The 16,742-nt window shown below is 37.9% G+C and overlaps 1 protein-coding gene across 5 annotated transcripts in view; it reads left to right on the top strand.

The window, feature by feature from the left end:
* Tnrc6a (trinucleotide repeat containing adaptor 6A) overlaps positions 1–16,742 on the top strand; it is a 169,231-nt gene that overhangs the window by 102,378 nt on the left and 50,111 nt on the right. For 4 of the 5 annotated variants that reach the window (XM_057780008.1, XM_057780010.1, XM_057780006.1 and 1 more), the window contains exons 3-4: positions 3,936–4,023; positions 12,337–12,358. In XM_057780008.1, the coding sequence (XP_057635991.1) occupies positions 3,936–4,023; positions 12,337–12,358 (110 nt within the window). The remainder of the gene's footprint in view (positions 1–3,935; positions 4,024–12,336; positions 12,359–16,742) is intronic. The other variant, XM_057780009.1, reaches the window with a different exon arrangement.

Below are 16,742 nucleotides of genomic sequence, written 5' to 3'. Positions count from 1 at the left end.
CTCTTGGAGAGTGGTTTCATGTCATACTTGGAGGAAACAGTAAGGTGTGGAGGTGGATTGTAGTACTCGTGCAGTTCAGCGCCGGGTACTGCTCTCATCAGTCACGGGATGAAAGCTGTTGAAATCCAATTTTCTGATATAGGCCAAGGATCAGTTTGTAGTTAACACCTACTGTGCTGATTTTAGTAACTCAATTCAGCACATCATGCAAGCCTAGTTCCATCAACATTTAGCTGTCTGGCATGCCTATACTATAGCTTAATGTTTTCCTCTGGATTAGTCTGCTGCTATTATTTTATAGTATTCACCTATGTATTATTCCCTTTCCAGTGGCTTGGGATTAATGAATCACCTGAGAATCATCTTGAATGTGTAATGTAACACTGACATGCTACTTAAAAAATAGAGAATAGTATTGTTTGTGAATCTGCAACTTGTGTTTTCCCTTTCCTACATTAGGGACATTCCTTCCAGTGAGTAAGCAGATAGGCTCCTTTTCATTATGCTTTTCATGCAGCAGCGGCTTCCTCATTGATGGGACTTGCAGTGTTTGCTTTCAGAGAGACTTGCAGTGAACTTTCATAGGCATATGCCTTATGCTCTAGTGCTTCACTGCTCTAAGACATCCTCAAGGATGATGGTAGAATGATAGCTGTCTGTCTGTCTGTCTGTTATATTATAACTTGCCATACTGCTGCCATACTTCCAAAAAGTTTTATGCTTTTGTGTTTTTCTTTTTTGATTTTTATTTTGTTACTGTGTTTACTTACTGTGAGCACGTGTGTATGTCATAATGTAATGCAAGTCAGAGGACAACTAAGAAGGAGCCATTTCTCTCCTCTTTCACATGTGATTCCTGGGACTCAAACTCAGGTTATCAGTCAGGTTTGGTGGTAGGCACCTTTATCTGAGGTCCTATCTCACTAGCTCGTTTCTCTTAGGTTTTTAAAACTATCCAACTGCACAGGGCCAGATTTTACAGTATTTACTTGTTATGGTCTAGTTTGTCCCTTATCATTGTCTCATATACATTCACAGGAGAAAAAATGAAATTTCTTAAAATTTTTAAAACCATTTATTTATTGTCTGGTGGGGGGTAGTGGAAAGGGGCAGGTCAGAGGACCACCTGCAGGAACCACTTCTCTCCTACTGGGTGGGTCCTGAGGATAGAACTCACATGGTCAAGCTTGGTGACACCCTCTGATTCATTTTGCTGGCCTCTGAAAGTTTAAGGTCCCTAGTGCTGCTTGGCAGCATACACATAAAATAAAAATAAAAATTAAAAAAAAATCACATGGGAGATGCAGTTTATATACAATGACATTTACATTTTGGTTATAGGTAGTAGATGTAGCGAATGTATACAACTATATAACTCCACTCCAGTCAGGGCATTTCTGATTCCTAGAAGATTCCCTCTGGGTGTTCAGGCTTTATATGTGGTGCAGGCAATAAGTAAAAATACTAAGTTCCCATAGAAGGAGAGCCCTGGAGGGGGAGCCCAGTTTCTGTTTAGTGGCATGTAGATTCATAGAATGATAGCTTTGAAATATCCTCCTACTAGCCTTGAAGTGAGTATGACTAAAATATTGGAACTGTGGAACATGTGAATACCGAAAACCGAGAGAGAGACAGACAGACAGAGAGAGACAGTCTGTATGTTTCTCTTTGGGGAAAGCATGAGTGGTAAGGACAGTATTGAATAACTTTTCCCCTATCCTTTGAATGTCAATTATTAACCCCTATTACATTTTGAGATCTGCAGCATGTGCCATAAATACTAAGAAGACACTTGGTAACTTTGCAAAACAAGTACTAAATAAAGTTTAAGAAAGGAGAAGAATCAGAAAAGGATGACCTTGTAGTTGCCAGAAGGCCATGAAGAACAAATGCTAATAAGGGTGATATCTTGACACAAGTGGGGTACACATTCTTTGGATGCCACTGGAGATCATGGTAGTTAATAAGCACTCCTTATCTTAGCCTTGGGAAATACTGTGATGCAAACATGTTTTTGTTTTTTCTGATACAGGACCTACCTCACTATGTAGCATACACTAGCCTCAAACTTGATCCTCTTGCATATACACACTGGTATTTACAGGCATGTGCCACCATATGTGACTGTATCCCAGTTCTGACATGGTGACAATGAGGCTTTTGTTTTTGAGTTCTCCCTATGTCCCTGTAGACATACCCTTATCATCTTTGTGTATGCCATTCAATCTGCCGCTCTTGTATACTGTGGTCACCTTGACCTTTGACTTTGTTGGGATGGTCCTTACATAGACTATAAAGGAGTCTAATTATGCATCTGGCGTGAATCTGTTATTTCAGTTGTGCATGATGCCAGTCTTTTCTGTTTTCTCAGTCTATTTACATCCCTCCTTCACTTCCATCAGAAAGGCTAGATTTAAGCTCTTCCAGTTTCCTACATATTTGCCTATCTTTCTGGTTTTATTTTGTTACATCCCCACTGCCATTCAGCCTTAACGAATGGTTATGTTTCCACGGAACCTCTTCATGACTGCCTGTTGTTTATAGTGTGTCCTCCAGAAAACTTATTTAGGGCAGTTAGATACTGTTTTTGTAGATGATGGTTTTCTTCAATATGCAGAACAGTTCTTATTCGTATTATGAAACTTAGACTCTAGGCTGACTAATGAAGGTAGCTAGAGAGGTTCCTCTGTGTTTTCATAGCTTTCTTTTCTGAGTAGACTGTCCTTGAATGATAGGACTAATCCAAAGCACCGTGTGAATGGACAGGCCCCACTTGCGTGATGGATGGAGAACCAGTAGCCTCCACTCTGGGAAGAGACCTGTGAGCCTCCTTTGGAAGTTTTAGTTTCCTTAGAGAGCATTCTTTTCAGTTTTAGGTAGGTTTTTAAAGCAGATACTTCCTGTAACCATGCAGACAGGAAGGACTCAGGGATTAGAGTTGTTGATGTGGTTGTGGCTGGAGTGGCTCTGGCTTTTCTGTTCCTTATGTTGTGTCCCCCCTCCCCCCGCCAGTGTCTGCCTTTTCTATTCCTTATGTAATCCCTCCACCGATGTCTTTCTGCTCCCGTTGTTCCCGTCTTAAATGTTTTCTAGCGCTCTACTAAAGGGGTGGCAGGTATATCTACCTAAAACTTGTATGTTTATCATTGGACATGATTCCCTTTGTTGTAGTTCATTATTAATTTCTCTCTGAATTTCAGTGAGGTAGAGGGAGAAAGAGGAAGCAGTTTCTCTAGTCCTGATACCCTGAACAAGAGGATCTTTCTGTTGGCAACTTTGAAATTTTGAGTTTCCAAAAATTTAAACAAACTTAAATGAATATATTATTGTTTCCAAAGAAAGAATAGTTTGAGTTATTATAATGCTAAAATACATGTTATCTATTTATGAATAACTTGTATTTGAAAAATGTTTATGACTGGGCGTGTAGCTCAGTGATGGAACTCTTGCCTAACATATGCAGGGCTCTGGGTTCTTTGATTCATATTCACAAAGTATGTTCACTCATGCACACACATACCCACAAACACATGCACACACAGACTAGGATGCAGAGAAAGCCCATCCTAGTCCCATCCCAGCCCGTCACCATTAGGTACTGCTTGATAATTGGGACCCTTAGTAAGCTAGCTACAACTTAACAGTGTTTATATCCTAGAATTGGAAGGAACTTGAATTTCCCAGTGTAAAACTTGTCAATTTTTTTGTTGCCTTCCTTGATATGACATTAAGATGAAAGCCTTCATACTTGTGAAGGAAGGCTATGTCAATTAAAAGTAAATTGTACTACATGGTAGCTGTGTGGCTAGGTCGCAAATTGTGTTGAATAAAGACAAATTTGCTCTATTTCTTATAAGTGAAAATGAACCTGTTTGCAACATTATTTTTATTTCCAAATCCATTTTGGGAAAGTTAATTGCAACTGTGTGGTTCAGGGATTTAGTGCAAGAAGAAGAACAGTTGATGGAAGAAAAGAAAAAGAAAAAAGACGACAAGAAAAAGAAGGAAGCTGCTCAAAAGAAGGTAGTGTGTGTGTATGTGATAGACTTTGTTAAGCAGTTTGAACATAGAGTAAAAGGAAATTACTCATGGCTTTGTTAAAGCATCTGCTTAAGTTTGTTAACTTCATTGAAGATTCATGTTAATATTTAATGTCTTTGAATGTGCATATATAGTAGTTTGCTGAATGTGTAATTCAATGCATAGATAATCTTACTGGTTTTGAGTTTTTCAAAGGTAAGTACATCTCATAGGTCTTTTTCTTTCAATTAGTGATTTCTATGTATTTCATTATAATTTTATAAATTGGAAGAGCACAGAATTTGTAGCTGTACAGTTATATATGACTTAGTGGCTATGAAGATAGACATGGTTTTGAAGTCTTACTTGCTCATATACTCATAGAATGATGTGTCCATCAATTTTATTTAGACTTCCTAGGCCTCAGTTTCTTTACATTTTGTAAGTGTTGAGTTAAATGAGGTAATAAAATACATGTGCAAACGTAGGAAATAATGTAAACTATATTTAAGCAAGTTTTGACAGGATAAACAATAAAAGTCCCTTTTTATTTGATACTAGTCCTGACTTTATACATTTTCAGTTTAAATTAAGATACTTTAAAACAAGGCCTAAAGCATTTATTGGAGAGAAGAACTCTAGGCACACAAAATACAGGATAAGAAGCTGACCCGAAGCAGAGCATGCCAAGTTAGCAAACCTAACCCTCAGTCTTCTCTGTCAAAACTCTCGAGGACTTTCAAGTGCTCTAAAAGACCCAACAGTTACTATTCATTCTTTTAATGAGACAGTCCTGCTATGCTTTTACAGTGCATCCCTCTCTTAGGTGCTAGGAACTGGACTAAGTACAGCAGGGCACTTCGCTTCTCATCATTCATTAAGAAACAGCACACATAAGGGCACATAAATAAAGTGTATCTTTATGGGCAATTCTAGAGGCACAGAGGAAGATACCTTAGCCTGAGATGGAGTGAGAGAAACAGGACATTTTCCTAGGATAGAAATGAGTCAGGTGATTAAGGAGCAGAAAAGTACCCAAAGCTCAGTAAACTCAGAATGAGGAATTTGTAGTCTGTACATCCTAAAATGTGGAAGCTTGGTGTGAGGTGGGGGGAGCGTGTAGGAATATCAGGAGATGGCTCAGAGAGGCAGGTAGTGGTAGGCAAATTCTCTTCTTGAGGAAATTATTGACAACTTTTTAGTGAATGACATGAAAGTTTGTATTTTACCTTAGGAAAGTGTTGAGTTGCATTGGAAGGGATTGACTGGCTTAAGGGATTATTGACATAACCCATAGAATTTGCTTAGTGGCTATGAAGATAGAACATCTAGCTTGACTTTTAGATTCTATATTGAGTGATGAAGTATATTTGGGATTAGTTAACCTACTTAGATAATACAGACCAAGGAGAAGTGATAAATCAGTTCTAGGTGGTGCACCTAGCAGGTATTCTGGGGCAGGATGGAGTACAGAGCTCTTTGGAGGACTGAGTGTGAAGAGGAATGGTAGGTGACACTAATCTGTCAGTCTAGTCTGGTTGCTCTCAGGGGAAGCAGAAAAGAGTACATGGTATATGCATTGTATGAGTTTGGATAGGGCTCTTACGTTGGCTCATGTTATGGGCTTCCACCAGAGGCTTTTTGATATTGTATGGTTTTAGCAGTTTGGTCCATCTTTATTTGGTATTTATGAAAGAGTTGTGTCCTCTATGTCTAAGGTTAGAAAAAGCTTACTGTATTCTTGGGCCATGGTGTCATTTGCCCTTAAAAGAACTCCTGAAATAAACTAGAGACTGGTGAGGAGGCTGCTTGGTGTGCTTAATGTAGAATCTTGTTTGACAAGCATCTTAGTGTTGTTGCCTTAGGCCTTGTTGATCCTAAGTAATTCAAGATTTAGCTGGTAAGCTATAGTACAAAATATCTGGAAAAGAGCCTAAGTAATGTTTAGGCATATGTGTTTGGAATAAGCCCTGCTCACTGAGAAAATTCTGCAAAAGGAAGACATTTAGTAGAATAATTTCTCTAAACACTATTTTGTAGTGTAATTTTAAATCATAGCATATAGAAATAATGACTCAATTGCGAAAGTTTATTTTTTTCCCCTCACAATCAACTTTTTAAATCACCAAGTCAGTAAAACTACTCCCTTATGTATGCATAAATTTACATGTAGCGCTTGAATGGGATTTATCCTGTTATTTGGCATCTCATCAAATCTGCAGTGACAAGTTTTTACTCTTTTCCCACTTCTTCCTGCCTTAGCTATTGGTTCCACCTTCACAGTCTCATCATGTCCCACTAGAACCATCAGAAGCTGAGAGATAAAAATGTCTTGTTTTACTAGATCTCCCACATGAGGTTATTGCTGTGTATCCTATCTATCTACTAAATAATCTAAAGGAAAGGCTAAAGCCCGCAGTTATTGTTAAATTTCGTTGTCTAGACTGTCACTGTAAATACAGCTTCTCTAAGTTGCAGAAAACTGAATTTGAATGCAACCTGTTGGCAAAATAAGGACAGCTGGTATTTCCATACACTGCTACCAAATAGCTCCTTAAAAAAAAGGAAACTTCCAGATTGGCTCATATGAAAGACCGTGAGTCACAAACTGTTAAGACAAGCTTTGTGGAGCTTTCTTTTTGTTTCATGTAGGAGCCAGCAAGTAAACTCCAGTAGGTGGTAGGAGACAAACATGAGTCAGGTGGGCAGGACCATTTTCACATGAGTATTTGAACATCCGCTCATCATAGTCTGCCTGCCCTAGGATGATTAGCCATGCACTCTCACTTCTGAAGACTTCAGCTGCTACCTGTTCTAATCTGTTTGTGTTCAGTATATGTGATTTCAGTGGCTAACCTTAGTTTCATCAAGGCAACAGAAGCAGAAAATTGAAACCTTGTTTCCCCATTAGGTTTCTATTCAAAACTATCCCACTCTGCTCTCTATGCGGTGTTACCTTGTAAACTTTTAAATTGAGATATAATATATTAAGGAAAATTTTATAATAGATAAAATGTTTATCATGCTACGAATACAGAAAACATGTAGATTTAATTTCCTAACAGCCCCTGTGTGCCTTTGAAATCTAAGTTCATATCATGAGCTATTTTTTGCTTCAAATAAAGAACCGAGTAACACAATTTCTTTATTTGAGTGAAATATTAAACACAGCTTTGAGCCTACTAAGTAAGGAAGCTCTACACTAAACCAGAGCCCTATGCCCCTCCCCCCTTGATAGCTTATTAGAAACCTCAAAACTCACTGTAGTATTTTAACTATAAGTCTTTCTTGCCGGGCGGTGGTGGCACACGCCTTTAATCCCAGCACTTGGGAGGCAGAGGTAGGCGGATCTCTGTGAGTTCGAGACCAGCCTGGTCTACAAGAGCTAGTTCCAGGACAGGCTCCAAAACCACAGAGAAACCCTGTCTTGAAAAACAAAAAACAAACAAACAAAAAAAATCTTTCTTATTTTGTTATTTAAGTATATGCTTAAATATTTAGTAAATTGGGTACTTTTAAAAAATGACATTTCCTACCCTAGTAAATGAAGATGGAGCTCAGTGAGTTTATGACTGCATTTTTTCCCCCAGGTTTTTTAAAAATGGTTTTTATTGAGCTATACATTTTTCCTCCTCTCCCCTTCTACCCTCCCACTTTGCCTCCCATGCTCCCAATTTACTCAAGAGATCTTGCTTTTCCTCTTTCCTAGGCAGATCCATGTATGTCTCTCTTAGAGTCTTCTTTGTTGTCTGGGTTCTCTGGGATTGTGGACTGTAGGATGGTTATCCTTTGCTTTATGGATGACTTCATTTTTAACATTTTTCTGTTATAAAAATGTGGCTATGTATGTACAGTGCTTTTCATATAATGAAGAACCTTCTGATTCTTAGACCTAGAAAATAATTTGATGGCACACAGGCATAGTTTCAGCCATTAAGAGGGGCTAGGGCAACAGTAGCAACACAAGGGTTAGCACAAATCTCTCCCCAGGTTTCATTTTTAGAAGAAAAATTTCAAAAGGGATCTTCAGGGAACTGCAGCGAAGAAAAGGGAGGTTGAGAATTAGGTTAATTATGGAGGGATAATTTAGAATATCCTTCACTTAAACATGTAATTGTTTCTAGAAAGCATATAATAGTGAAGGGTTGGGGAAAACAATAATACAAACTGGAATTTCCTGATACAAAGTATATTTTAACATTAATGTTGCTGTTACTGTTTGAATTGAAGGGACTTTTACGGGTTTTATGGATGTGAGTTACTAAAGCCTAAAAGAGACTTAGGTTGTAGAAACATCTAACTTCTTTCCTCTCTTTGGGGATGATGCATAGAGTCTCATCAGTGTGCTTCTCTGTAACCTTGGTGATAACAGGACCAGACTGAGGAGCACTCATTGAGGGCGCTGAAATGCTGTCCCTATGGCTCTGTCCTTTCACACCCCCTATTCTTTCTCAGACAAGCTACCATTTGCTAATTCATAGGAAAGACTATTGGGTAGTACTTATCTCATTTTTAAAATGTTGAGTTGAGCCAGGTGTGACTCAAGCCTTTAACCCTGGCACTCAGGAGGCAGAGACAGGCAAGTGGATCTTTGAGTTTGAGGCCAGCCTGATCTACAGAATTGAGTTCCAGGACAGTCAGGGCTACACACACACACACACACAAAAAAAAAAAAAAAAAAAAAAAAAGAAAAGAAAAGAAAAGAAAGAAAAAGGAAGAAAAAAGTGAGTTGAACTAGATTAATTCTTTATTCTTTTGTGTCTTCGTTACTTTAAAAAAACATCATGACTGCAGTTTCTCCTCCCTCTTCTCTTCCCAGTTCCCTCACTCCACCCACCCTCTGTTTCTGTTCAGAAAAGGACAGGCCTCCCATGAATATCTTAGTTACTTTTCTATGTGAAGAGACATCATGACCAAGGCAACTCACAGAAGAGTTTACCAGGACTCAATTCCAGAGGATAAGAGTCCGTGACCATCGTGGCAGGGAGCATGGCAGTGTGCAGGCAGACATGGCATTGGAGCAGTTGATCCACAAACAAGAGGCAGAGAGAGCTCATTGAGAAATGGTGTGGGCTTTTGAACCACAAAGCTTATTCCCAAGGACATATTTCCTTCAACAATGCCTCACTTTTTAATTCAGTTGACAAACTGGGGACCAAGTATTCAAACATTTGAGCCTGTGGGAGCCATTCTTATTCACACCACCACTGTTCAATTATATTGGGAAGGTGTTGTAGATGATCAGAAAGGAGAAAGACGAAGAACTGGGGTGGGGGGTGTCAGCACATTTACAAATGTGAGAGTTAGAAATGAGCTAACGCTCAGGTAGGCAGTTTAGCTGACAGCAGCAGGAACGTATACCTACTGACTGCTCCCCAGTGTCCTATTCCTTCATTTGAGCCAATCTGGAGTCTTGAGCCTCATGACAGTGCGGAGTGAAGGGCATTTGCCTCTGTTTTGCAGATGAGGTAGAACGTTAGCTAATTTAGAAAAGTTAAGTAATTTGACCAAGTCACACATTGTCAGCGATAAAGGCATGGTTCAGAACCTGAGCCCCTGTAGTTTGCTTAGACGCGCTGAAAGTTAGGCAGACACTACAGAACTACTGGGAATGAAGCATCCATTGTCCTGTCTACTCCTATCTGCTGTCTCCATTTGTAGAATCACAACTAAAGACTGTTTTAAAGTGAAAAATGTTAAATATTTAAAATGCCAACTATTTGCTTCCATGTTTGATTTGTTAGAACCTTGTAATTGTTTTGTAGAGTAACTATATCTATAATGACATGTATTTTCCTAATCTAATCTGTAATGTTTTATTGTTAATCCTCAAAATAACTCTGAAATATGAACTGGTAACTTCCCCCATTTGAAGGATTAGGAAGTGAGACTCAGAGAGTTGAAAAGGAAGGATCATTTAAAAGTAAAAAAGAAGCAGTTTTTAGTCCCAGCACTTGGGAGGCAGAGACAGAAGCATTTCTGTTAGTTCCATGGCAGTCAGGGCTACATAGTGAAACCTATTTAAAAAACAACACAAGAAAATATAAAGGACAATTCTATTATATTTATGTAATTTAGTATAGAGCCCAAATATTGCTGTTTTAATACACAATTCATACACAATATTTTTAATAAAGTAGTTTTTATTCTTTGAAAAATTTTCACTATTAGAAATCTGGTATATATTTTGAAGATCTCCATTTAAACTGGCCTTATTTCAATGGTCAGTAATCATATGTATGACTAATGGCTACAGTTTAAGGCAATAGAGACAATCACTATTAAAATACGGGGCCCACTTGGAATTCTCATTATAATAATTTGTTGATCATACTGGGTTCTTGGACAAGGTTCCAGAAACCTGCTTTAAAGAAGCAAAATTCTACCACTTGCATTTACTTCTCCTCAGTTGTAGGGAGCTCTTGATTTCTATTGCCGATGTTCCTTCACCCTGTTAGGTTAGTGTTCTCAGGGTTAGAGACCTTGGATTACTTCCTCAGGGCCATTCTCTATAGGAGACAGGAATACTGGTGAGGCTATCAATTATTCTAGAACATCTACTCTTAACCTGTGGGTCATGACCCCTTTGGGAGGAGGGTCAAATTCTTGGTTGCTTAAGATCATTGGAAAACACAGATACTTACCTTATGATTCATAACAGTAGCAAAATTACAGTTATGAAGTAGTAATGAAAATAATTTTATGGATGGGGGTTCCACAACATGAGCTGTATTAAAGGGCTGCAGCAGTAGGAAGATTGAGAACCACTGCTCTAAACAACATAAAACTGCTTTCCCACACCAGCACAGTTTGGGAAAGTAACACTGTATACCTTTGGTTTTAATGTCATAATCTCTGCGTCTTGTAATGTATCTTCTTTGAAAAAAATATGTAATTTTTTTAGAACGACTTTGGGCTTACAAAGTAATTCTTATGCTGATTCTTTGGCTTTATAGTTATAGCATATATAGCACTTCTAGCACTTTGTAGAATTCTTACTGAGTTCTCTGTAAGAATTATTTTTTTCCTATAATCTGATTTTCAAAATTACTTCTCCCTAAAATAAATAATTATTGTCAAGGTAGTTGACAGGCCTCTTAGCATTACCCTTCCATCACTGTTTTCCTTTTAATTTTGATCCATAAAATTTAAGATGGGCCTCCATTAGTTTATGTATCTAGTGCTTTAAAACTGGACATAGCATCATAATGAAGATGAACATTTGGTGTGGCTTCAAAAGTAGAGTAATTGTTACATTTTTTATTACATATATTTATAATGGTAAAACTTAAAATGGAATTTTTGGTAGCTTAATAATTTTATTTGACAAAGCAAAGTGAATTATGCCTTGAGGCAGTTAGGTAAAACTTTGTCTAAATTTAGAAATAATTCTTTGTTATTCAGCTACTAATATTCAGCCTTTCTAGTCAACCTGAAAATTCTTGAATCGTTTACTTTCAGGTCTCCACTCCATACCAATTCTGATGAGAAGGTGATTTTGCTTGAGGACCTCTCTTGCAGATTCTTGTTCTTGTCGAGGCCCTTGCAGTTTGAGCTGGTTGCCTAAGTGAGCCTCACTGTCCTCCAGCCTTCTCCTCAGTGTTGGTGTCAGAGAACTAGCTAGTAAACATGGGCACAGGTTCAGCTGCTCATCAGTCATTTCATTAGACATTAGATGTGTCAGAAGCTACAAGTTAGTTAAAAAAGTTTTCTCACCTAACAAATATTGAAAAGTTGACTGTATTAACTATACTAATATATGTAATAAAATTTGTGTATTATATAGATATATAATTTATATATATTGTATAGATATCTATGTATAATATTATTGTATATAATTAATAATATATTAACTTGATATCCAGAAGTTTATTACAGATTTGGCCAAAGTGATTATTTATAACTTTTGTAGAAAATATAATTAGTCTTTGATTATTTGAAGCTATTGAGACATACAAAATTTGTTAGAAACCTTTTTATACAAAGGTGATAATTACAAAATATTTTAAACATAACATGAGAAAAATATAGCTCACATTTGAAAAATTATAAGCCACCATAAAATGTCTTCTATGCTTTATGTCTAATGAATCATTACAGAAATTTTTATTTCTAAACATAATATCAAGAACAATGGGGCACATCTATGGGAAAAGAATGCTTTGCGTGTCTTTTCCTATACGGTTCATCTAAATGATAATTTCTTTAGTAAAATGTATATCTTATGTAGTAATATGAGCATTTTTATCATAACAATTCATTTCTTTCAGTTTCATATTTACATTGTTTTTTGTTTGTTTGTTTTCATTTTAGGCCACTGAACAAAAAATCAAAGGTACGTTATTTAAAGCTATTTCTTCTTTCTTTGAAAGAAAGTTGTTTATGTGCATTTTTGTTCACTTTGGGACGGTAAAGAAGTTTATGAAGAAACCTGGGGTGGGACAGACTAATGCAGTGTGGTCACCTTGGTGTCTTCCTTTGGGGCTTTTTTATGGTGAATGTCACCATGTGGAAAAGGTACTGCCCTAGGGCTGTTTTCTGAGTAGTCCCATTTTCTAATACTGTCTGAGAGTTTGGGGGCAAATGCCTTCCCTTAGTCTTTCATTCTAAAATCTTATGTACAGGGGTGGGGAAAAGTTTCTGCCTGCTTCGTTCCTTGTCCTCTGTCCTTTATAAAGACATAGTAGTGATATCTATTCCTGTATTACCATTTAAGTAATATGTTGCTAACCCAGCAGTCATTGAGCCAGGAGTCCTTCAGCTACTCAGCCCTTGAGTACTTAGTAGTGAAAGTTGTACAACTCAGAGACTGAACTTAATTGGCTCCAGCATACCAAATTGGGGTTTTAGCTGTATCAGAAGTGTGTGTTATGGTTATGAGGTTAACACTATTTAAGCTGACATCTATTAGAGTTTCTTGTATAAGAGTAAATAACAGATAAACCCTCTATTTTACTGAAGAAAGTGTTTACATGAACCTAAGGAAAATTTGAGAGACAGGAATTTGAGGATTTATTTACAGTTTTGAAAAAAGATGGAGAGAAATCCTTAGTGTTTCGACACTTTGCAGTACCAGTGTTGATTTATGGAAAAGATTCAATAGAATTCGAGAAATGTGCATATGTAGATTCAGCCATGAGTTTAGGTTACACACCTCCTGGGAAAGGAGAAATGTCTTTTTCTGTTCGGCTTCAGGGCTCCCATAAGTGTCCTGTCCTTACCCCACCTGGTAGTTTCTGGAGAACTTCTAATCTCTGACTGGGAGGTAAGTCAGATCTGTATTGAACCTCAAGGACCCGTGTAAAGTACTGAGCATGACAGCTTGCTATTATATAGCCCCAATGCTGGGATGCAAGTGGGAATCAAGTCACAGTGAGCTTTATGAGTGTATGTAAATGTTATGCATTCATATGTGAACATACCAAGGAACTTGGAGCTTAATAAGCAGCTGGGAGCCACTAATAAAGAACTTAAACAAAGTGGCATGGCTTATTTATTTTGTTTTGAGACAGGGTTGTTTCTGTATCACAGGCTAGGCTGGAACTAGGAGCTCTGAATGGTAGACATGTGCCACCATGTCCAGCATCTTTCATGTTTTCAAACTGTTAACCTCTATGTGTGGAAAACTGGCTGAAACATGAGTGGAGGTTTTAAGAGTGCTAAGGCAAATACATTTCTGGACAGAGGAGATTGGTAGACAAAACTGGTAATAAGGATGGAATATTTGTCTCTGCGTAGGGATATAAGGGGGATTGACAGTATACCGGCCTAGAGACATAGTGATCAAGAGAAGGAAGACCAGAGAGGGATGATAAAGAATATAGGGTAAAGAGAAGAGATGCCAGGTATAACAGTAGTAGTAGCTGCTGAGCTGCTCTATGATGGCACATACCTTTAATCCCAGAGACCGAGGCAGGAGGAGCTCTGAGAGCAAGGCCAACCTGGTCTAAATAGTGAGTTTGAGGCCAGTCAGAGCTACATTGTGAGATCCTCTGGTGAGAAGTCTTCATGTTACCTCTTTCGAATGTCAGGGAATCCTTTTTTGATGCTGAAGAACATTCTATTGTGTGTGTGTGTGTGTGTGTCTCCATCTGTTTGTCTCTGTGTGCTCATACACAGGTGTATGCTACAGTTTGTCTACTGACACATTTGTGTTTTGCCATATCTGCTAATGTGAGTAAGTCTGCAGTGGGCCTGGAGTCAAGGTGCTGCCTTTGTCTCTTTGGGTATGTACTTGAGGAGGTACTGCTGTGTCGTATGATGCTGTTATAGTTTTCATTTTAGAGATGCCATTTGTTCTTCTCTCTCAAAGATCAGACCTCATGCTGAACAAAGTTCAGGGACTTAAGTGATTTTGTAGCGCTCAGAGTAGTAAACAAACATCAGAAAGCTGTGGCTTCAAGCATGTAATATGGTGTAGATAATTGAGGCTGTTGGGTAAATGGAAGTTGTTTGCAGCTGATGTGATACCCCAGAGAATCTGGTACACGTGGCTGCAGTTCATTCTATCACTTAGGTGGGAGATTAGTCCCTAGGAGAATTAGAGTAGTGGTGAGATTAGTCTGGCTTATTGTTTTGTGTACCACTGTTCTACTTTGTGAGATAATTTGGAGACCAATATGTGTGCTGACGTTTGAAACAGAACACTGTTCTTAATCGCTGATTAAGAACCTCCTAGTGGCAGATTCTCTTCATCCTGTGAGAGATGCTTTGAGTTGTGTAGCAAATAAGATTTGTAATTCTGTACTAACAAGACAGGAAAAAAAAGCCGCCTACTTTCATGGAAAATAGTTAAGAAAACAATTTTTTTTTTTGTTTTCAGAATCCCCATTTTTCTTTTCCCCTTACGAAGGAGGGAAGATGACTTACACACAGCAGCTTCGATTAATGTACACGGTACTTTCACAGAAATGCTGAGGACTCATTCTGTTTTAGAAACTTATAGCCACCAGTAAATTGTTTACATTGATGAGAATGAAAGAGTAAGGTGGTTTTTTTTTTTGTTTTTTTTTTTTTTTTTAGTTTTATGTGGTGATTCTGGAAAGGACCAAGGAAACAAGAGCTAGGAGAAAGCAGTTTTTCAGTGAGCTATAATCAATAACTAGGCTCAGGAATTGAGGAGAAGAACTCATTGTTTTTGGGAGTATGTGGGAGTATCCCAGAATAGTGGGTCCTGAACTGAGAGTCTGAGATTCTACTAAAGCAGTAATTAGGACTTCCGTTTCAAAATGAACAATCCAGGGACTTTCTCTTTTAAGCTTTTGGAGAAGAATTAAGATGAGTTAGTAAAAGTAGCTGTGTCAGTTATAAGTCCTCCAAAAAGACACACACCAAAACATTTCACCTGTTTTAATATGTACACTTACTGTACTTTAATTCTGATAAAAGGAGCATTTATGTTTTAGAATGTATTCTGAATAAGAGCCCTTGTTCTGCTGTGTCCTAAGGGAAATATTGCTGGGATGGCCAGCGACTGAGAGCTTTGAATCACTGCTAAAGACAGTAACTGGGAATGACTGTCACCTTTGCAGTCTTTATTTCTGTGGTTTTGGACAAGTTCCTTGATAATCCAGCCAATGTCTGTGTTGTAGAATGAAAAGGTAGTAGATTAGAAGCTGTGGGGCCTAGAGGCAGAGTGTTGGATAGGTATTGTGCATTCAGGTATGTGGGTAGAAAATTTGAGTTTTTAGAGAGCAGCACTTTGAGCTAAAATCTACAACTGTGGCTCATCCCTGTCAGAAGTGAATACAGATCTTGGTTTGTTTTCCTTTGTTTTTCCATTAATGTTAACTCATTGAGCCCACATTAATGTCTTATTTTAATTGACATGAAATCATTTTTAAAGTGGTTAGTCCATTATTGCCATTCCCCTGTTAGAGAGTTTGACTCTCTTAACAGTAGGGGAATGGCTATACTCTTAATTTCAAATTAAGATGAAAGTTAGTGTTGTACACTAAAAAGGACAATTGTTTTGGGATCACACGGATTTAATTTAGCTCTGTTGTTTACTAGATGCTTTTGCATGCACAGCTTTCTTCTGTGTCTCTGTCCTTTTATCTGTAAAATGGGAATAATACCTCTGGTAATAATACCTCAATAGTATGGAATTATGATGAAAACAGACATACATTGGGTTAGATAGAAGAAATTTAAGTTTCTACCAATGTGGTTTTACAATATCCTAGCCATCTTTCAGCTTTTTGAAATAACATGGTAGGAGTTAACTGCAGCAGTTTCTGGGCCTTCCTACCCAGATAATGATTTGCTTTTTCCTTCCATTAAAGTAGAGCCCAATCCATTCAAGGTAAATCATAGTGTATTGTGTATTGTGTTTACCTTTAGGCATGAGTTGTATCATCTTTAAAACTTGGGTGTGGGTGTGGGGCGTGGTAGCCAAGGCAGACTGGAGAGATGTTGAGGTTAAGATGCTGACAGCTCTTACAGAGGATTGGATTTAATTTTCTAGCACCTATACTGCCTCTAAATCCAGCCCCAGAAGATCTGACATCTTCTGGTCTCTTGGATGGACGGGCAGACAGGACCCCCACCACACATACACACACACACACACACACACACACACACAGAAAAAGAGTCAATCTAAGATTAGTAGGTTAAGATTAGAATTTTCTTGCCTTTTTTAAAAATTATTTTTGTATGCATTGATATTTTACCTTCATATATGTCTGTGTGAGGGTATCAGATCTTGGAGTTACAGA

The sequence above is a fragment of the Chionomys nivalis genome, chromosome 8, assembly GCF_950005125.1.
Source record: "Chionomys nivalis chromosome 8, mChiNiv1.1, whole genome shotgun sequence".
In the NCBI taxonomy this organism is placed as follows: Eukaryota; Metazoa; Chordata; class Mammalia; order Rodentia; family Cricetidae; genus Chionomys; species Chionomys nivalis.
The sequence above is the reverse complement of the archived record's forward strand: the minus strand, read 5'-3'. Positions and strand labels throughout refer to the sequence as shown.